General features: G+C 49.5%; 2 protein-coding genes across 4 annotated transcripts in view; one reads left to right on the top strand and one right to left on the bottom strand.

The window, feature by feature from the left end:
- DNAJC5 (DnaJ heat shock protein family (Hsp40) member C5) overlaps positions 1 to 10,631 on the top strand; it is a 30,451-nt gene extending 19,820 nt beyond the window's left edge. For all 3 annotated transcript variants that reach the window (XM_056507374.1, XM_056507373.1, XM_056507372.1), the window contains 3 exons: positions 1,700 to 1,913; positions 2,963 to 3,134; positions 3,851 to 10,631. In XM_056507374.1, coding sequence (XP_056363349.1) covers positions 1,700 to 1,913; positions 2,963 to 3,134; positions 3,851 to 3,954 — 490 coding nt within the window. In that variant the 3' untranslated portion in view covers positions 3,955 to 10,631. The remainder of the gene's footprint in view (positions 1 to 1,699; positions 1,914 to 2,962; positions 3,135 to 3,850) is intronic.
- Positions 10,632 to 12,037: 1,406 nt separating this feature from the next.
- On the bottom strand, positions 12,038 to 13,081 carry LOC130261351 (corticoliberin-like). Its single transcript, XM_056507467.1, has 2 exons — positions 13,041 to 13,081; positions 12,038 to 12,642 (listed from the first exon to the last, which is right to left on the bottom strand). The coding sequence occupies exon 2, from the start codon at positions 12,616 to 12,618 to the stop codon at positions 12,226 to 12,228; it is 393 nt and encodes a 130-aa protein (XP_056363442.1). The 5' UTR covers positions 12,619 to 12,642; positions 13,041 to 13,081; the 3' UTR covers positions 12,038 to 12,225.
- Positions 13,082 to 21,458: the final 8,377 nt, after the last annotated feature.

Here is a 21,458-nt window from a genome sequence, read left to right as displayed (position 1 = left end):
TGTATCTCTTTCCTTAAGAGTTGGACACTTGAATTGGCTTCATACTGACCAAATAAAAACTACAAAAAAGGACTCTTGTAACATTTTCCTTTCCACAATCCCCATAAATCTGCTTAAAGGCAGTTGCTGCTGTGACCAGTGGCAATGTGTTTGGATTACACTAGGGGTCAGCATCATCTTTCTCATTGTCAAAATTGTTTTCCTTTAGTCTTTAACTTTTACCAAAGCTTTTTCCCTTCCAAAGTTACATACTGATAGCAACTGCATATTGAAGTCTAGGAATAAATCAGGTCCACATATTCTCAAAAAATAGCTTTATCTTCCTAAAAGCCTTTTGTGGAAGTTTGAGTATCTTTAAACAACTGGAAAATAATTTTACTTTCCTAGGGGAAATACTGAGTTTTTCCTTTGGAGGAACAACCCCACAAGATCCTGGGGTGAAATGTGGGTGCTTCACACTTACCTGAACCTTCAGCTCATTTGCTTCCTCTGCTGCTCCTTTATCATGTTCAGTCTGAACATCCTTTCCTGGCCTGGGGGCTGTGGGGGTTTTGTGTACGTGTAGGAAATGGGAAATAAAAATATTTAATTATTGTAGCCTGACTAAGCCCTTTCCAGGTTTATAAAACTTCCCTGTGATTATTTCAGCCCTCACTGAGGCTGGGGCACAAGTGGCAGCTGTGGACATGATTTACTGGAGCAGCATCATGCACAGTGAAATGTCCCAAGGGGACACTCAGGCTGGTTTTTAAATGCTGTGAGATACTTGCAGGCACATCCAAGTGCTTGCACACATCTTTGTTTTATGTTTGTCTAAACATTTCCCCACTGCAAAGCTGACATGTAATTGTCTGCAGACTCCTCCTGTCTTTCTCATATACGTGACTTTGTGGTCATTTTCTGTAGGAGGACAAGTACCTTTTGTGGTGGAGGAGAACTGCCAGCATGTGGCTCCATGTCATTTTTCTACTTGGGAGCACGTATTTTCTCTTCATAAGGAGATGTTTAGCCAGTTATTTCTACTGAGGTCTGTAAATAGCCTGGGCCATGTGAGAACTAGCACATTTATCAATGCTTTATCTGATCTTTTTTTGTTAGTTGTAAGAGATCTGGCCTGATTAGGGGAGGTACGTTGTGATTTCCTGATATCTCGAAACTCAGAAGTGTTTTCTATTCTAGCAAAGCTTGAACTGAAAAGTACTTTGTTCCTGCACAGGAATTGGTGAATTAACCACAAGTGATCGTCTGTTCTATTTTTGTGTTCAGACACTGCAGAAGCAGCAGTTCAGATACTCTTCAAGCAGTGGCAACTTGCTTTTATTTATTCTTTGGTGCTATACCTTAGACTTGTGGTGTGTCTTTGCTGTAGCAGGAGCAAAACTTACTGGTGGAAATTGCTGGAGCTGAGGATAAAAAAACCCAAACCTATTTTTATTCAATGTCTCTTATTTTTTTTCCATTGGATTTCCAAGGGTCAAATCCAACAGTCTGAAGTCAATCCTGTGAACTAAGCTAGACACTGCTGTAGCCTTTTATTATCATCTAAGGAAGAATCATCAGGGAAGTTGAATCACAGATGAAGGAAAACAGTTGGAACTTGAAAGTCTCCCTTGAGTGGCAGGCTATGGAATTAGAAAAAAAGTAAATCAAAAAACAGGAACCCAAACCCCAGGTTTTATTCTCTTTTTTCTTTCTGCAGGAAACTGGCATTGAAATATCATCCTGATAAAAACCCTGATAATCCAGAGGCAGCAGAAAAATTTAAAGAGATCAATAATGCCCACGCAATATTGACCGATGCCACAAAGCGGAACATTTACGATAAGTATGGGTCTCTGGGGCTCTATGTAGCAGAGCAGTTTGGTGAAGAAAATGTGAACACATACTTCGTGCTGTCCAGCTGGTGGGCAAAGGTAAATAAAAGGGCACAGGAGTTATTCTGGATTGGTATTGGAAACTCTTAGAGAGCTCCATTTGATAACTGTTCTTGGTTTTACCTTTGGAAATTGCTGAATTTCTGACACTGGGTTAATTAACCTTCTCTTACTGTGTTGTGATCTTGAGTTCAGAAGTATTTTTCTAGGAGCTTCCAATGATACAGGTCTAGTAAGAAAGACCTGGGTTACTAATTGAAGCTTGGACTCTTCTAGTGAATTCAGAAGAGATGAGAATTTGGGGGGTATTCTCTGATAATATCTGGTCAGTAATTTTGCAGAATGAGTCCTGACTGTTAACTTGGGCTCACAGAAAATCTCCTTATATTTCATTGCACGAGTCCATTTTTCTACTCTTTGCCAGCGTTGCCTCCATCTCTTGATTCCCCTAAGGAAAACAATAATTATATCACTGTGCTGGTTGCTATCTGTAAAATTTTTTTTTTAAAAACAATTGCACAGTGACTTATAGGAAGACTTTAACTTAGCTCATTGTTACTGTGATAAGCACCTGGCAGACCTGGCTTGCTTGGAGCTGCCATGCTCACGAATTGGGAGCATCAATCTTCAGCCATGCCCACAGCCTTGGGCTGCTCCAGGTCCCTGCCTTAGGTACATCATGGTCTTTGCATCAGCTGGTACAGCTCAGTCTTTTCCAGGGTTATTTGTGCAAGTTACAGCCTGTCCTGAACTGTTGTACCCCTGGATTTTAGTATAGATGTGCTTATTAGACCTGTACCTTCTTCCAGATGCAGCAAAATAGTCCACTTATCTTAAATTGTAGAAATTACTCAAGCAAACCAGGCTGGCAGTATTCACCTCAGTGTAAAATTTGTAAAACCATAGGCACTTTTGCACGTAATTTGAAGTATTTCTCAGTGATAAAGTACAAAGCTGTAGCTACTAAGATCTGTGTCTGCACTGCAGTGGTTTTGCTCTCTGATTCTGTATCCAAGTCTCACAAATTCTGTGGTCATGGCACAGTAGACACAGGTTATGACTATTTCTGTGTTTTTTGTCCTCTGCAGGCCTTGTTTGTGTTTTGTGGGCTCATCACAGGCTGCTATTGCTGCTGCTGTCTGTGCTGCTGCTGTAATTGTTGCTGTGGGAAGTGTAAACCGAAACCTCCTGAAGGCGAGGAGCAGGAATTCTATGTCTCTCCAGAGGACTTGGAGGCACAGTTGCAGTCAGATGAAAGGGGTAGGTGAAAATGCTGTGAGCTGTCTAGGATGAACATCAGTCCCTGCTGGCATGCTCAGTGAGCTGGTTGAGGAGAAATCAGGTCCTGGGGTGTGGATGATGAGCAGGGAATGTTTGTGCCACAAGTTACACGGGTGATGCCTGTGCAGAGATAAAGTTGCTAAAAACACCCCGAGAGTCTTCACTGAACCTAGTGGGATCAGCTTTAGAGCAGTCAGTGGCCATCATTATGTTCCTTCCACATCTTGGGGTAACATATGGACCAGCCATGTGGGATCGCAGAAAGGGGCTCTTGTACCCAAAGGTTGGGGGTGTCAAGGCAGCGTTAATTGTGTCAGGTGTAGAGGAGCTGGCACTGCTACCCTTGTAGCTCTAATGCTGTTTGTGAAGCTATTTCTGTATTATTAAACCAATCATTTAAAATGTTGTAGGGCCTTGTATATGCTCTGATGAAATTTTTAATGGGCACTGCTGAATGGTGGGTGAGGATCAGCTGCTTTTACAGGAAGAAGGAAATGCAATAAACGTACCACATGTATAGTTGAGGTGAATGCTGTTGTGTACACACTGAACATCAGGGAATTAATATCATGCTTCTAAAGGAGTGTAAAATGGTGTTATCAGAGGGTTGTAGGGAGATGTGACTTGTGCTTACCAAAACATACAGTACTGTGTTTGTTCCTTGCTGTGCTAAGCCTTTTGTCTTCACTTTTCAGAGGCCTCAGACGCACCTATTGTGATACAGCCAGCATCAGCCACAGAGACAACCCAGCTCACAGCTGACTCTCACCCCAGCTACCACACTGATGGATTTAATTAAGTTAAGGAAACACTGTCATTAGAATGGATAAAAAAAAAAAAAATACATGGCCAACTCAACACTAGAATCATGAACATTAGAAGTAGAGAATGGGGAGGGGGAATAATTCTGCCACAGTAAGAAGGCAGCTTTCCAACCTGCCGGAAATATTTTGTAATCCCTTCAGCCTTTTGTCACCTCTCAGTGTCGTATCTGGACGATACGTGAAGTGCTGTAGCATGCAGTATTTAAAGCAGTTTAGCTACGGTCTTATTTGTTTCTTTTGGTTTTTTTTTCTCCTGTTTTGTTTTGTTTTTCTTTTTTTTAATAGCATGTATGGAGTTATGTTAAATGTCTGTGGTGTAACGTATTGAGTTGTCACAATATCAGTGCGATGGAGACATTCTGCATTTTAAGCAGCAGTCCTGGCCTAAAAATGAGATTTAGAAGGTGTCACAGAAGCCACTGCTCTTCTGTACAGTTGAGCTGTAGAAGACCTTTAGAAGTTGAGGATTTTCATTTGAGTGCAACAAACCAATTCTTTCATTCCTCCTTCTATTCCTGCATTATTATCTAAGCAAGTTTACAAAGCCAAGAACCAAAAAATGCCAGTCCTTCAGAGCTGGAGTCCCCTCTAATGCTGGTTTTCAGCTTAAATAAATCTACCTTGAAAAATAAAAAGGGAGAGTTGCCAATCTTTGAACAGTAAATTGAACAGCTCATTGTGTATGAGGCGATCTCCAGTGACAACAGAACCAAAACCAACTGGGAATGGGCTCCTGTGGTGGTGGCAGTGGGATTTCAACTCCAAGCACAATTCTATTGATTTGAGTTCAGTTGTTTTCTTGTTATGCTAAAGACCAAATAGTGCAGCTTTGTTTCTGAATGCATGAGAATCTTAAAGTGAAACTGGTTAACTGGCTCTCACTGAGCAAATGAGTAAAATGCAGACGGTAGGCAACAGCAGAAATGTTTAAAAACAATTGATGTTTAAAAATTTGTTCTAATAATTTGAAAGTTTAATAGACAAATGGGGTATTACGTGTCTTTTTTTAAAGCTTTTATAATACACTAACCCTTTAATTTTTTCATGAACATCCTTGTGGCATACTTAAATGGATTTTTAAGAACAAACCATCTTTCTTTGTGTTTATATTGTATCATTTGCACATTGTCTTGCATTTAGATTGTTTACACCAGTGTTTCTCTTTTCCTCGGAACAACTATGTGGAAACCCTGAAAGGTTTCCTGTACTATTTTGAAACCAAATCAAGTCTGAATTCTGTTCTAGAAACTGTGGTTTACTGGGTTTTAACTGTTAAAAAGGCATTTTAGGCAGCTGCAGAATTGCTGGTTTATTTTGTTGTCAGTAGTCCTACTTTAGGTGATCCAGAGTCAGATCTAGAAGAGCTCCAGACTTGGCACTTTCAGTGGGTAATTACAGCCTCATTCATTTTGATCGTTACAGTTTTATCTCTACTGTCCCTTGTACCCCCATCTCCCTGATCTGTTTTTCTCCTCTTCCTGTGGAGGGGCTGTTGGCACCTTCCCCCTGTGTCTGCTGCTCCCTCACCAGCTCCAGGTGGTGCTTTGAAGCAGAGTAAAGATCCACTGGTCTGCACAAAAACCACCAGGAAGAGGCAGGGACCCAAAGAACTATTCTGAATATATTTTCCTGCTGTCTTTGCATGAGCAACAAGGATGGAGCACGTGGAATCTGCCATGAAACCATGTTAAATGTGCTGGGTAGGAGAACATGTTCTCCCCACGGTCTCAGTGCTCAGTGAGGAGTGTTTGCACACCCAGATTTTGCTGTGGCTTTTGGTACAAGCACATATTTGCCTGCATGGGAGCTTGCTGCACATCAGCATGATTTTAGTACCACATCCGGCCCCCAAAATTCCCAAAAAAATCTGTTACTTTTAATTAATGGCTCAATTTCAGCAGCACAGTCCTTAAGTAATTTCTTCTTTGCCCATAGTCCTTACAGACCTGAAATGTGGAGGTTTAGTGCAAGATACTTTTAACTTTTCCTGACTTGGATGGCCTTGAGGACATTAGTGTTTGATTTGGATTGAGGTCCGTATTTAGTTAATGTCTTTCTTAGACCCCTTGAAACAAAAAGCCATTTTTAGGCTTAAACCAAATATAATTTTGTGTGTTTGTAGATTTTGCCTGAAGTCTGTTCTTGGTGTAGAATTGCACCCTGGAATATGGTGGGGCGTGTGCAGGCTTCGTCCTCTCCACATTCACTGATTAAAATTGCCTGTATCTGCAAAATTGTGTTCTTGGTTAGGAAAAAAAAAAAAAAAAAAAGAAGTTTTTTGGCTTTGTAAATGAGTGTGGCTGATTGGAGCAAGTCAGTGAATGAGGAAGGGGCTGTTCCCTGGGAGCTGTTCCATTCTCTGTCCCTTGTTCATCTCAGTGGATAACACAGAGATGGTTGTTGGGTGTTGCTCTACTGCAGGGCAGCTTTGCCCTCAGTGCTGGGGGCTGGCTGTCACTGTTAATTTGGAATTATACTCTTACTTCTTAACTTTTCTGGGCTGTTTCCACAGAATTAGAGAGGCTAGTGGGAAGTTGTGGCTCCAGGGAGGTGTGTGACACACCTGAGTCACTCCACAGGTTCCTGACAGGGGAACTGAAGTGTAGGCAGCACATGAGGACTAGAGGCAGAACAGTTATCTGTGGGGAAAGATGACATCCAGGATAAATTTGCAATTTTAGTTCTTTGCTTAGCAAGGGATGAGTTTGGAGGGAGACTGCTTTCCTGTTGGTTCTGTCTGTGGGTGGTGTGTGAACAGGAAATTAGTCTGTTACGTGCCAGAGTGATGTTAGATGCTCCAAGGGAAACTGTTCCGAGATCTTAGTTACAGGGAATGATGGGAAAACATAATTCTAGAGGAATATTCATGTTTTTTGAAGCTGTTTCAAGTTTGCCCATGTTACTGCATAAACTCTGAATTTAGGATCATTGTGTATTAGTGAAGTTCTTACTGAGCTATGTAAGGAAGTGATTTAAACATTCCTTCTTTAAAGCCAAAACCGTGTCATGGCACATAAGTACATGAATGCCCTTTTATCCCCTCGAGGAGGGAAGGTACAGGAGTACTCCAGGCTCTAACATGAGTTGCACTTCATAATGGCCAAGTAGAATCCTAGTAAATGCAGAATTCTATTGGGAATAATGGTTTAAAATCTGGTGGAGAAGCTCAGATGGGAATTCTGAGCTTGGGCAAGGGGAGCTGCAGAATCCCAGTGCTGCAGCCTGACCTGGCTTAGTGCAGAATGTTTCCCTCCAAAATCAAACCTGAGCACTGTCCATCTCTGTCCAGTGTGTTTCCAGAATTAAAACTTGAGCTTGGATTTTATTTATTTATTTGTTTCTGTAAGTTGTATCATTTGTACAAGTTGCCTGAGTCCTCCATTCCAGTCATTCAGCCGCCTCCATCCAGCTCCTCCAGCCTCTCCAGCACTGATTTCCTTAGCATTTGTTGCTCCATTAGGGTGAATCCCATCTGGAGAGTTTGGTGTTTATGATACTGATTTATCCCTGTGTTGCATGGGGAGCCATTCCTAGCTTGGGTGAGGAGGAAAAGCTGCTGCTGAGAGTGCTCAGGTGCTGGCTGTCCCTCCTGGTGCATGGAGCTGCTGGAAAAGGAGCTGCTGGATCTGTCCTGCCCATCCTCCCCAGAGATGGGAACATCCTAAACGCACTGTACTGAAGGGGCATTGCACCCCTTCAATGCCAGCCTCATTTTGTTAGTGATTTTTGTAGGGAATTCTTAAATATTTATCTGTATATAAATTTATGTAAGACCTCAGTGGCATCCTGTAGGGTGTCAGTTTTTGCTGGTCCCATGCAGTGATGTTTTACAGCCATGTTCCCTTTTTAGTCTTCTTTTTAGATTTGTAATCTTTTAAAACTGCTTTAGATATTAGCACTCCTAGTGTTCTTAAAGTGGGATCCCCTTGGAGGTTTGGAGGGGTAGAACTGAGGAGGAGGGCTTGGGCATGGCACAGAAACACCCAGTCCTGCAGCAGGGCTGCGATCGGGGGAGTGCAGCTCTCCAAACCCTTCTGTCAGCCTGTAAACATCTCACACAGGTGTAACCAGGGCAGCCTGACAGAAAAACTATTCCTGTCCCATCTGTGAGGCAGTTTAGTGGTTTGGGGGGACACCAATGCACTCTGAGGGCTGTTCCAGAGCATTTGTACCACGCACGCTCCTTGAGAGAGGCACCTGCATCTCTCAACTACTTTGTGCCCTTCCTCTGGTGCCCTTTGATCTTTTTGCCACTTCTGGATAATTTAGGAAATTTATGCTGCAGGTTTTTTGTACCCAGTGCACCTGTGTCTTGGCATCATGTTTAACAGGTCACTCTGGCAGGGTGGTCGGGGCAGTTTGCAGCCCCCACCTCGTGTCAGTAATTCCGAATGGTGTTTAAATGCATTAATCTTGGAGCACTGAACCGTAACCTCCCAGTTATAGTTTATAGTGTCAGGTCGATATAAACTTCACATGCTTCAGCATCTGGTGCTGCTTCTCTGTATTCTAGTGGAGATCATCTAGTTTGTAGTGTCTCATTGCACCAACAGCTGCTTAAAATCTCGCGAAAGAATCGTAGCCAGTAGCTCACCAGGTGGCAGGAAATTTGTCAGTGTTCAGCTCCCACAAGATCCATGGTCCCCTCCACGAGCTGCCTTTGGAGGCATACTGGGACTGCCTGGGACTCAGCAAGACTGCAATTCCTGTGTTCTTCCAAGAAGACACTTCCTTTACGAGGAGAAGCCATGGGAGGGAAGCTGGCTGTCTGATGTTTGCACAAACCAAATGCCAGAAATCTGGAAGAAGAACTTTCATTATGCCAATGTTACGTGCACAGTTTGTTTTGATGTTAAAAGGATAGATGCTGGGAATTTCTGGTGGTTATATATATATATATGTATGTATATGTATAGAGGAAGCTCTTATATAAACTGGCTGTTCATTCCCGAGTGCCATTGTCTTCTCTGCTCCCTCTCCCAGCCCTGTGGGTGTTCTCTTGCAGTCTGTGAGTGAGTGCTTGTCAAACTTTCCAAAAAATTTAACAATCTACTTGAATTCCATGAGCTGCCCCTTGTCCCAACTCCTTTGGCTAGAACAGGGCTCTGCCTGCTCCAGCTTTTCTCAGGAGGAGAGAAGGGAGACCTGGCAGAGGGGCAGCTCTGGAGTGACTGGAACTTGTGCAGCTGGCACATGGGGTATTTAGATGTGGTTAATGTGCTCATCACTGAAGCTGTGATAGAACACATGGATTTGGGTTTTTTGCTAGTTTTCAGCACATTGGACTCCCTGGAGCAGGGCTGAGTGAGCTCACAGAGCAAGGTCCATCCCATGCTGAGGGCGTGGGCTGCAGCATCACGTGTGTGTATGTATGTATATATGCACATATGTATATATTTATACAACAGGTGTGCACCTTGGGTTTTTCTTTGGTGGTAAAAATGTGAGATTTGGCTCCAAGTAGTGCTCTGAACTCAGCCAGACAGGGGGAAGGTGTGAGTTTTGTGTGGCCACAATTGTGCTTCTTTGCTCTCAGCTGCAGGAAAACCCAAACCTGACCTGTGGGGTTGAGGGACTGGTGAGGACATGGTGAAGGAACCTGTTGTATAAATAAATGGGTCTTGGGAGTGGGAGAAGCAGCTCCTGCTCCCCACACCCTGCTCAGGGAGTTCCCACACAGGCAGTGTGGTGTTTGCATGGCCGGGCACCGTCCCTCCTCTTGCAGCTTGGTTCCACAAGGACTTGCAGTTACTGAAATTCCTGCACCTGAAGCTGGCAGTGATGCAGGTGAAGGCACAACAGCTGTGGCTGATGCACATGTGAGTCCCACCATGTCCCCTCTAGCCGTGCTGGATAGAGTCACTGCCGCCCTCCTCCTCCTCAGGCTGTTCCTGCCACGCAGCACACCAGGGCAGAAATGGGGGAATACTGGGGAGATTGTTACTGCTGACACTGCTGAAGTTCTCTTTGTGACCATCACGGTTGATGAACTCCAGGTTTGCCAATTTCAAACGCACTATTTTCTTGCTGGTCGCTGAGCTGATCACTGCTGTTCCTCCCTCTCATCCCACCATGTCCTGCCTTGCTGGGGCAGGATGTGGATGGGTCAGTTGGTGTCACCGCTGACATCCCAGGCAGTTTATGTTCATTTTGCATGTGAGCAAGGCCCTGAACTGTGTAATTCCTCGTGGGGTTTGGTTTCCTGGCCCCTTTATGGAGCCAGAGGGAGCTGAGGATGCTGGGAGAGACACGCCTGCATTTGCACTGCACTTCAACTGGGGCTGGGGTGGAAGATAAGGGGAGCCCATCTTAAAAAAAAAAAAAATAGTAAAAAACCCCAAACCAAACCCACCACAATCAAAGTATAAATGCCTCTGAGAAGGAATTATAATATAGACATATATCTATTTTGTTATGTTACTAAAGGACCATACTTTGAGTTGTCTGTAAGTAGTGGCTGTCTGAACTTTGTGGATTGTAACACTCGATACTACTGAGCTCCTGTACATACCCGCGGCGACGGCAGAAGGAATTATTTTCTGTTTTAGCATGGTAATTTGTGTCTTGTATGTCCGAATATAAACTAAAATAAAGATTGCTAAGTTATCGGAAACCACTGTTGTAAAATAAATGTTTTCAATGCAGAAATGCCCATAGGATTTTTCTCTCTTTATTTGCTCGCTGGAACTCAGCACAAGAGGGAGGGGCTGTTGGACAGGGTGGGGCTGGCTGGGAAGTGGGAGAGGTCACCCATCCCTGGGATGGGCACTGGCTGCAGGGTCCCTGGGGTAGGAACTTTAGCCACTGCCCTCTACACACTGTGGGGGCTGGTATTGAACCTTAAAGTCCAAAGATCTTGATGTGATGCTGGACTCTAGCAGATATTTGGGGTGTAAATGCAGGTTAGAGTTGTTTGTGGGTTGAATTTCATGCAGGGCTGAGGGAGGCAGCAGGAGCTGTCTCTGCAGTAAAAATACCCTTGTCTGGAGAAACTCGGGTTATTGACTCTGGTGTTGCTGGTGGAGAGAACAAAGATGGGTGGAAGATGTGCTGAAGGTGCACAAAATTGTGTTTTAACCTAGGGTTGGAGGTTGCACAGAGCTTCAAGCAGCCTGATCTAGAGGGAGGTGTCCCTGCCCATGGCCCATGTTGCCCTGGCAACACCAAAAGTTGCTGGGGCCGAGCAGCCCCTCCGGAGAGGCAGGAGTGGGGTGCAGGGTCAGGCCAGATTGATTCAAAGCTGAGACCAAGCTGCTCAACTCGGGCACCTGCTCCTCACCACTTCCCCACACTCCTGGCTTGGCACGGTCTGATCTTTACTGTGAATTCTGTCCCAACCCCACAAGTCTCTGCTCCCTCACTGTCCCCTCTCTGATGCCCCCAGGGTGCCAGAGGTCCTGTCCAGCCCTGTGCCCACCCTAGTCAATCACCCAAGGCTGGGATGGCTGAGCTGGCCCAGGGGAAGGATATTGAAGGATACTGACCCCTTCCCTGCTCTGCAGAGTGCAGGGCCATGGGACAATTTTCTTCCTTCCACCATGACCTAGGAGCCTTCCCAAAGCCAGTTCAGCCCTGTCAAGCCTGGCAGTGGACTCTGCACGGCTTGGGGTGGGAATTGCTGCTCCAAGCTCGGAGCTGTGATTGCAAGAGGGGGATTGAGGTGAGGAGGGCTCCATGATCCAGAGGACACAGCTTGGGGAGGGAGGGGGTTTCTGGGGGGGCTGCAATGCTCTTACTGCTCATCTTCCTCCAAGAACCGCCAAGCTCAGATGTCACTAACTTTGTCCCACATCCCCAACTGTGACACAAAAAGGTGCAGGCTTGCTGCAAAGTTGGGAAGCAGCAGCTTTTAGAGCCATTCCCAGGGATACTGAAGCCCTGGTTTGGTCTCAGGATGCAGCTTCCAGCCGGGGTGGCCCTACCTGCATCATTCAGAGCTCTTTATGCAGATGTTTTTCACCCAAGGAAGCATCTGGGATTGCTCCGGTGTTTTTGGGGCGATCTGGTTCGGGTCCACAGGTTTACGAGAGCAGGGAAGCATAAGAGCACAGCAGCAGGGCAGGTACGACTGTGACTTTAATGCACAACACTGACACGCGGGACGCAGTGACAGGAACACTGCCAGGCAAGGTGGGGACTCCCTGGGCACGGCTGTAGCCCACAGCATCCCTCCCGTTCTCCGCTCTGCCGTGGTGTCTTGTTACGGGGTCGGTCTTCTTCATTCCCCCACCTCCAAGGACCCTCTCTCATTTCCCTATGCTCTGCAGCAAGAGCTTATTGCTGAGCGCCTTCTGGGCCAGTCTCTCCTCCCGGGACATTTCCAGGAACTCGCGCAGGAGGTGGAAGGTGAGATCCAACGAGTTGGGTTTTCCGTCTCGCCTTTTGCCGGTTTGCAGCGCCCGCCGGGCTCGGGGGGCCGGGCCGGGCTCTGCCCCATGGAACTGGCACAGTCTTTGGAGCAGGGGATCGGTACCGGGGACCGGAGGTCTCGGGGCTCCCATCCAGGGCTCCCAGGTGAGTTGGGGGTCCGGGGTCAGCCTGCGGGACGGACCCCGGGGCCACTGCAGGGGCGAGCAGGTCTCCGAGGGCAGGAAGAGCAGGACGAGGACGGAGGCAGCTGAAATCATCCTGACCCGCATCGCAGCCACTCCGGGGCCAGAAGCCTGCAAGAGCAGCCCCCCCCCGCCCCGGACCCCCACATCCCCCCGCTGCGGTCAGGGGTCACTCAAGGGGCTTCACCCCCTTTGGGACCCCCTCCCCAGGGATGAAATTCCCTTTGGATGAAGCCCCGCGGGACGGGATCTCCATCCCCGCTAATGGGACAGGACCCTTCTGGGGACGCGACAGCCCTCGGGCTGGGATCCCCCACCCGGGTACATGACGCCCCTTCTCCCAGCATGGGACACCCCCCCAGGCATAAGACACCCTCGGCAACCAGGACCGGACCCTCCAGGACCTGGGACCCCCTGAGAGGGGACACCCCTCCACCCCGGGATAGAACCCTCCTCTCGTAGCCCCGGTGCCCGTCCCGGTGCCCGTCCCGGTGCCCGTCGGGTCTCACCGCTCTCCGGCTCCGCTCCACGCTCCGCTCCTCCCGCAGGACGCGCCGCTCCGCGCCCCGCGTTTATAGGGGCGGGGGGAGCACGTGATGGGAGCGGGGCCGGGATCTGTCCGCGGTGCTGAACGGGGGGAGAGCCGGGGGGAGTCTGGGGAGCACGGGGGTGAGGGTCTGGGGGGGAACGGGGTGAGAGTCTGGGGGAGAACGGGGTGAGAGTCTGGGGAGCACGGGGGTCAGAGTCTGGGGGAGAACAGGGTGAGAGTCTGGGGGAGCACGGGGGTGAGAGTCTGGGGGAGCACGGGGTGAGAGTCTGGGGGAGCACGGGGGTGAGAGTCTGGGGGAGCACGGGGGTGAGGGTCTGGGGGAGCACGGGGTGAGAGTCTGGGGGAGCACGGGGGTGATAGTCTGGGGGAACACGGGGGTGAGGGTCTGGGGGAACACGGGGTGAGAGTCTGGGGGAGCACGGGGGTGAGAGTCTGGGGGAACACGGGGGTGAGTCTGGGGAGCACGGGGGTGAGGGTCTGGGGGAGCACGGGGTGAGAGTCTGGGGGAACACGGGGTGAGAGTCTGGGAGATCACGGGGGTGAGAGTCTGGGGGGGAACGGGGTGAGAGTCTGGGGAACACAGGGGTGAGGGTCTGGGGGGGAACGGGGTGAGAGTCTGGGGAACACAGGGGTGAGGGTCTGGGGGGGAACGGGGTGAGAGTCTGGGGGAGCACGGGGTGAGAGTCTGGGGAGCACGGGGGTGAGGGTCTGGAGGAGAACGGGGTGAGAGTCTGGGAGAACACGGGGATAAGTCTGGGAGAACACGGGGGTGTGGGTCTGGGGGAACACGGGATGTGCGGAGGGGTGAGAGTCTGGCAGGGGGACACAGCTGTTCATGGGCATGTGAGTTTGCGGGGTACATGGGGTGAGAGGAGGGAGTGTTTTGGGGGCCGTGGGGGTTGTGTGGGGTGTGTATACAAGTGGGCGCAAATGTTTTGAGGGGCGTTTCTCTGTATGTTGTGGGTTTGGGGGCTCGAGAGGTGAGAGGGAGCTGGCGGGGTGGGCGGGGTGTGAGGTGTGTGTGAGTTCATGAGTGTGCACGACAGACCCTCTGTGCGTGATGGGGTGCCTGGGGGTGCAGCAGGACCCGCCAGCCAAGCCCCACACTCCCACATTGTTCCAGGTGATGTTTCCTGGGTCCTGGACACCTCCATGGAGCGCCCTGATGCTCTCGGGGCCAGGTGTGCCCATGGCAGAGGGGCACACCTGGGGCACCCTCGTGTGTGCGGGCTCGGCCCTGAGCTCTGCAGCGTTTTGTGTCGCAGTGAAAGTTTTTCCGATGGCTCCTTCGGCAGCTGTTCGGTGAAGGTAGCCCCGGCTGCTTGCCGGCTCCTCCCAGAGATCCCTCTCCTGCTATCACACAGATGAAAACTTCACTGCAGAAGCAAAATACGCTTCTGGAGAACAATTTTTCCCCTTTGCCACAGCACGTTCTTCTTCTGGCCTGATCCTGGCACAGACACACACCTGGGGGTGCATCCCGGGGTCCAAGGGAGCCATATGAGGGATTCATTTGTCTTTCCCTGCCTCTCTGCTGAAGCCTCCATTGCCTGGCCCTCAGAGATCAGCAATTACTTCCTTCACCTTGCAGAAGCACTGCTGTCTCTAAAATTAAAATTCTCTCCTGAGGAACAAACTTAAGAGAAGGGGAAAAAAGCAAATCAGCCCGCATTAGGTAGAACTCGGATGAATGGCAAGAACCCCTCCCATCCTCCTCCATGGCAAGAACCGCATGAAAATCAAGGGCTCTGCAGAGTTCAGAGGGTCACTGGAAAGGGCTAAAGAGGTCTGTGGGGGTGGCAAGACGAGGGGGGCCCTAACTCCCCCTAGATGCAAAATAACTACCAGCAGCAGCAGAGCAAGTGCTGGGTGGGCAGGAGGGGGGAGCAGCTGCCTCCTGCTGGCTTTGTGAGCTTTTAAAGTCCTTTTCTTCACTGAGTCATTGAGATCCTCTGTCATTTCCAGTGCTTCACCTGAGCCTGCTTTTCTCCCTATCTCTGTGCCTGACCCCGTGCTGTCCCCTACCCCAATACCAGTGCTGAGCCTGGCCCTGCTGCACTGCTGGGAGTGCTGCCTGCAGCTCCGAGGGCACCCACACCTGCTGGGGGCTGAGGGTGAATGAGACCCCAAAATCCCTTGAGAAGATGAAACCAGCTCCACCAGTGACTGGAGCCCACATGGGAATGGAGCTGCCTCCCTTGTGCTGCCTGGCTGCTCCTAGCATGGTTTTAAATCTTCTTGAAGTCATGCTAAGGCTTGATGAATCCAGGGGGTCCAGCTCAGCAGTTTCAGCTGCTCCCCTGCATGTGGGTCTGGGCTCTCTCTGAAAAACTCTTTCTACCCCAACTCCTGGGGATGTTCTGCAGAAACAGCACTTGGAGGGGCCAGGGGCTGTGGCAGTGGGGGATGCAGCAGGAGGGGCTGGTGCCCAGAGCATCACTCAGGGGGCTTTGGGGGCCACCTTGTCTCAGAGGAGCGAGCCTGTGGTTCTGGGCAGAGATTTCTGCTCCTGCACTGCCACTGGCATGGCCGGGAGCAGCCACAGAGGGAGGCAGCTCAGTTCACCCCTTGCCCTGCACTGTGGCTGGTAAGGTTTTAGACCATTTATCATTAGGATTAGTCATTTAATTGTAGGAAACGACAGTGATTCCAACAAGTGTATCTTGGACTTGTGTTTTATTTAGGAAGCTCAACTTGAAAAATTAAAAACACCTTTTTTTGTTTTCCTGCTCCCTTCATAAATTACTGACAGTGCTGACAGGCCCCGTGTGCTGCCTGGGGATTCATTATCGTCACTTTTAGGGCTGTCACTCCCTTCTCCTCTAGTCAGGAATGTGAGGAGCGATGTGTTAATGATGCTTTCAGGGATGCCAAACTCACCCCTGGGCTGCGCTCACTGCACACAGAGGCACAGATCCGGGTGGGAGTGGGAGAGGTTCCTAATTAGGAGCTTTTGATACTCGGAGCCTCCTGTCACACGAGCAGCGGCTCACACGCGGCAGCTGCTGCATCCCGACCGTGGCAACTTCAGCGTGGCCGAGCTTCCAGCAGCTTCTCCTGAGGAGCAGGTGGGACTTGCCGGCCACGTTCCTCCCTTTGCTCCTTGGGGGCTGACACCCACTCTGGTCCTTCCCCATCCTCACAAAGCAGTGCCAGGGCGCAGACGAAGCTCGGGTGCCCCCTGCTCCGTGCTGTGATCTCCATGTGCCGGGTGGAGGTGGCAGCCGTGGGGCTGCTGGGGGCTGGCGCTGCTTGTCCCGCTCTGGAGAAGGCATCTCATGGGCTGACGAACCTGAGATTGACCCTGATGTTTCACCATTCTCAGGTTAGACAGTCCTCGAGGTGCCCCTCGCTGGGGCAGCTGCCGAGCCCCCTGCCATGTGCCATGTGCCTCAAAGCGTGTACTTGCCCGCACCTCCCAACCTCTGGAGAATTTGGAGGAGATAACAAAGAAGCAATCCCTTGGGTATGCTTTTAATGTGGGGTTGTCTGTGGGACCCACCCAAACCTCCTCACACTGCCCTGCCTTCTTCCAGGGAATCAAGGAATCACAGACCCACCTGGGTTGGAAAAGCCCTCTGAGATCACCAAGCCCAACCATTCCCTCAGCATGGCCAAACCCATCACTAAACCGTGTACCCAAGTGCCACATCCACACTTCTGTTAAATCCCTTCAGGGATGGTGATCCCACTGCTGCCCTGTGCAGCCTGTTCCAGTGCTGGACAACTCTCTTGGTGAAGTTTTCCCTAAAAATCCAATGTAAACCCTTCCCAGGTGCAATTTGAGATTGTTTCCTCTAATCTTGTTACTTGGGAGAAGAGACCATCCCACCTGACTACACCCTCCTTTCAGGGAGTTGAAGGAAAAATGAGTGTTAAAAGCTTATCAATCAAAATGAATGAACTTAGTACAAAATTGAAGGGAAGGGTTTTCCCAAGCTCCACCTAAGAAGTGAGCGAGCCTGAAAAGCTGTCACAAAAATCACAGTGAAAGAAATCTGTGATCTGTTTTCAGCCCCTTTCTGGATTTTTTACTTTGCTTGGGTCCAAACACCCTCCCATTTCTGTGGTGGGGACTGAGCCAGATGAAGCTCTGAGTACGTACACAGCCAAGACTATTCAATGGAGGGACTCCATTTCTCCTTCAGAGAAAAGGAAGAAAAAATCTTTCTGATGGGAGCAAGAGAATTGTGGAACCGCTGCCCAACTTTACCTTCTGCAATACCTCCATTGGAAATCTGAGCAGCTTTGGGGGATTTTAAGGTTTGTACAATAGGCTGGCAAAGATGAAAAAGAAGAGGAAAAAGCCAATTAGAATTAGTTTTTCCAAGCGAGCTGAATTTTTAGTAAGTTTGGTACAGAGAATAAAATATGGCAGAATCCTCTAAATTGGTCCCAAGTGGAACAGTGGAAAATACTTACAAAAATAATAAGGAATCATTTGCAGAAGGAAGAAAAGGAGGTGCAGGGCAGTGCCTGCCTTACCTGTGAACCCAGGAGCAGCTCCCCTGCGCTGCTGCCAGCCTGGCCCCTCTGGCCTGCTCTCCTCCCCCTGCCACCCCCGTCTTTTATGGCCTTTCTTGTCCCCGGCAGAGCTGAGCTGGGCCACAGCGAGCTGCCACGCTCTCTGCTGGCTTCCTGTTTGCTCATCAAGCGGCTGCGGTAAAATTTCCATTACACGCTGGACAGGCAGGGTGGCAGAGAGAAGTGAGGCAAAAAATGAAACCCCAGCACTGCTCTGTGCTTTAGTGGTTCTCTCAACTCTTTTCAAAATGAGAAAGTGGTGTTAGATGGAGGCAGAGGTGAGAAGGGGTGCCCTGCCTGTGGGAACTGCAGACCCTCCTCCAGTCTTGGTCCAGCTGCTCTGGGTTCCCCCTCCTTGTCCCCAAGGGGATAGAGAGGTCTTGCTCCTCAGTTCAACAAGAAGATCCTCCTTCCCACCTGCCACCCCAAAAAATGTTTCCCAAATGCTGAATGGAATCAGAAGACAAAGCTCTGTCCTGCTCTGACCAGAGGCTCTGGGGTTGTCTGCATCCCCTCACTCTGTCACAGCCAGCAGATCCTCCAGCGATGCACAACCCAGAGAGAAAAGATCTGGAGGAGAGCAATTTATTTCAGTCTTTCATTTATGCTCACTGTGTGCAGAAGAGCTATTTTGGCTGTAAAGTAGAAGAGGGCAAAGGGAAAGGAGGAAAATTGCCTGCCATGAAAATATGGAACCTGTCAAAGGGTGCAGGCCCATCTGGAGCAGTGTCTCTCTGTCTGGAGGGAAAAGACCCCATGGCTGGAATGAGATGAGCTCTAAAGTCCCTTCCAGCCCCTTGTGGGATTCTATGATTCAACAAACATAAACTGAAAATTCACTGCAATGAGCAGGGACACCTTTCACTATCCCAGGTTGCTCCAACCTGGCCATGAGCACTTCCATGGGGCAGCCACATCTTCTCTGGGCAACCTGTGACAAGGAAGAATTTCTTCTCAATGTCCAGTCTAACCCTGCCCCCTGTCAATTTGGAGCCATTCTCACTTGTCCTGTCATCTCATGCTCTTGTGCAAAGGCGCTAAGGTCAAATAAAGGTTTTAAATATCTTTGATGTTTCTAAATGCCTCTGTGGTGAGTAAGCTTGGCCAAGGATCCCTCTAAGCAGCAGATAGCTTAGGTGAGTTTGATTTAAGGTGCTGCTGAAAACGTTTCTAGTGGCACCAGGTAAACACCTTTATGTGTGGCCCGTCAGATATATTGGCTGATCGCTGTGCACAACTTGAACTGTTCATTCAACAGCTTCAAATTGCCCCATTTTTCACCACTGTTTCAATACTGACTTCTGAAAACCCACCTCTGCTAACAATGCCAGCCCTGGCAAATTTCCTTGTTTATAATACAAGGAAATTCAGCATTTTTTAAACAATCAGCCAAGATTGTGCCCTACAGAGTCCATGGGCTGGACATGGCAGGTCTTGAAGGTCTGGAGAGCTGTGACACACTGCTCACCTAGACCCAGGTCTGGGAGGTGACCATGACAGCACAGCCCACTCCTGCAATGAATTGCCAAGTTCTCAGATGAGTACTGGGGCCAGCACACAGGTTTCAGCCCACAAGGTCTGAGTCTTTCTATACAGATAGCAATCAAGCAGGTAACGTGTTCAAAAGGAAATTGAATTTCTCTTCTGACCCATTGTTCCCTTGGCTCCTTTCCAGCCCCAAGAAGCCCACAAGAGGGGCAGCCCCCAGCACTGCAGCTCTGCGTGCCATTACCTCAGGCACAGAGACATTTCATCTGTTTCAGAGAAAACAGAACCCATCTGCTGCAGAAAGAGAAAACACAACCCGAAAATCCTTGTCTCAGGTGTTCCTGCCTCGAAATGACTGTGGTTGCTCTTTGATGGTCAAGCAGACATTGTTCGCCTTCTTTTTTCTGTTGGCTTTTTTTTCTGTTAGCTTTTTTTTTTTAACCGCTCGGATCTATTTTTAGTGAAGAGGGGATGGTGCTCAAGAGGCTCTGCTGTGGGTCAGATCAGTGGGGGTTTGGGTCACTCTGGATGTCAGGCAGGAAGCGAAGCACAGCCGGTCCTGGTGGTCCCAGGCACCCCAAAGATGGTGGGGGGCTGCAGGCACTGCTGAGAGCAGGGGCCACACATAGTGGGTTTGGGATTGTGATGATGGCAGGAGGATGAAGGCACTGCCCAAAGCGGGATCCTGCCCTGGGAGGTGGAACCCCAGTGATAGTGGGGGGCTGCAGCTGAGCCCACGGGCACCTTGTGATAGTGATAAATCAAATACTTTTGAGTTTTTTTGTCTGATTTAATGAGACAGCTGGAAGTGCGGTTTGCAATGAGAAAAAAAAGGTGTTTTTTTTTTTTTTTCTTACAGTCCTTTTCTCCAGTGTGTCCATGTTATGGAGGAGGCATTAGGGAATGTCATTGTGGGCCTGGCTGGGCTGATCAGCAGCAGGTGGGAGCAGGAGCAGTGCCTGTCCTAGGCAGGGTCTGTGCAGTGCTGGGATCAGCCATGCTCAAAAGCCACCGCTTTCCCCCTCTTTTTTCAGCTTGCAAATATGGCGTGACCCTGGCGGGCGTGAAGAGACCTGCTGCATCCCCCACCCTCTGTGCTGAAGCCTCATGGCCGGGGCTGCTCAGAAAGCCTTAGATCGGTATCTTGGCAAGAATAGAGTGGTTTTTGTTGTGTTCCACCAGCCCAGCCCATGGCCAGCAAGGCCTCAGAGCCTGGGGCTGGGGGGGCAGTGAGGCACAGGCAGAGGGAGGGAGCCGCCGGCCGCCCACGCAGTTTCCGACGTGCTGTTTGCTACCAGCAGTTTGTCACAAACAAAACAAATTCTGTCTCGTAGCCCTGAAACTAATTTTGGTGTGGCAGCGCTGGTGATGGCGGTGTGAGGGCGGCGGGCTGACAGGGAGGGTGAGGGAGCCAAGATGGCGCCGCGGCGTGAGGGCAATGGCGGCAACGGGGCGGGAGGCAGCAGGAGCAGCGTCTGGGGATGAACCTGCCATGGCTGCCTCGGGCAGGCCCGCTGTGGGAGGAGAGGGGACGGCTCCATATAGTCCAGTGGCAGAAGCAGCCCACAGGGTGGGAAGGGAGGTGATGGCTCCGTGTCTGCCTGTGGCAGGAGCAGCTGCCCAGTGGGAGCTGCTGGCATGGGTACAGAGCTGGTTTTGCTGGAGCAAAATAATCACAGAAACACAGAATATGCTGAACTGACCCATAGAATATGCTGAATTGGCCCATGGAATATGTTGAATTGACCCATAGAATATGGTGAGTTGGCCCATAGAATACACTGAATTGGTCCATACAATATGCTGAAGGGACCCAGCAGGATCATTGAGTCCAATTCCTCACCCTGCACAGGACACAAAGTCACACCATGCGCACAAAAGCCTTATCCAAACCCTTCTCCAATTCAGACAGACTGCGTAGTGCAGATCTGAGTAAAAATGTGACTCTATTGGGGAAAGTGTAGATCTGAGGCAAAAGAGGGATCTGCTAAGGAAAAATGGTGACTTCACCACTGCCCGGGGCTGCCTGTTCCCATGTCCTTGTGAAGAAATTTTCCCTAATATCCAGTCTAAACGTTCCCTGGCACAATTGTTTCCCTTGACCTGTCGCTTGTTGCCTGAAGGCAGACACCAACAATGCTGGGGGAGAGGAGGTGTTTTGCCCCCCAGAGTAAGTGATATGTGGATATCCCATCCCTAGAAGCATTCAAGGCCAGGTTGGATGGGGCTCAGAGCAGCCTGGTCTAGTGAAGGAGTCCCTGTCCATGTCATGGACCTGGTGACCCACCACTGCTGACCTCTGCTCCAGCCTAAACCCCCCAAGCCTGCCTGTCCTCCCATATTTGTGCTCATCAGCTCTCCTTCC

This window comes from Oenanthe melanoleuca, chromosome 20, assembly GCF_029582105.1.
Source record: "Oenanthe melanoleuca isolate GR-GAL-2019-014 chromosome 20, OMel1.0, whole genome shotgun sequence".
In the NCBI taxonomy this organism is placed as follows: Eukaryota; Metazoa; Chordata; class Aves; order Passeriformes; family Muscicapidae; genus Oenanthe; species Oenanthe melanoleuca.
This window is presented reverse-complemented; position numbering and strand designations above follow the sequence as displayed.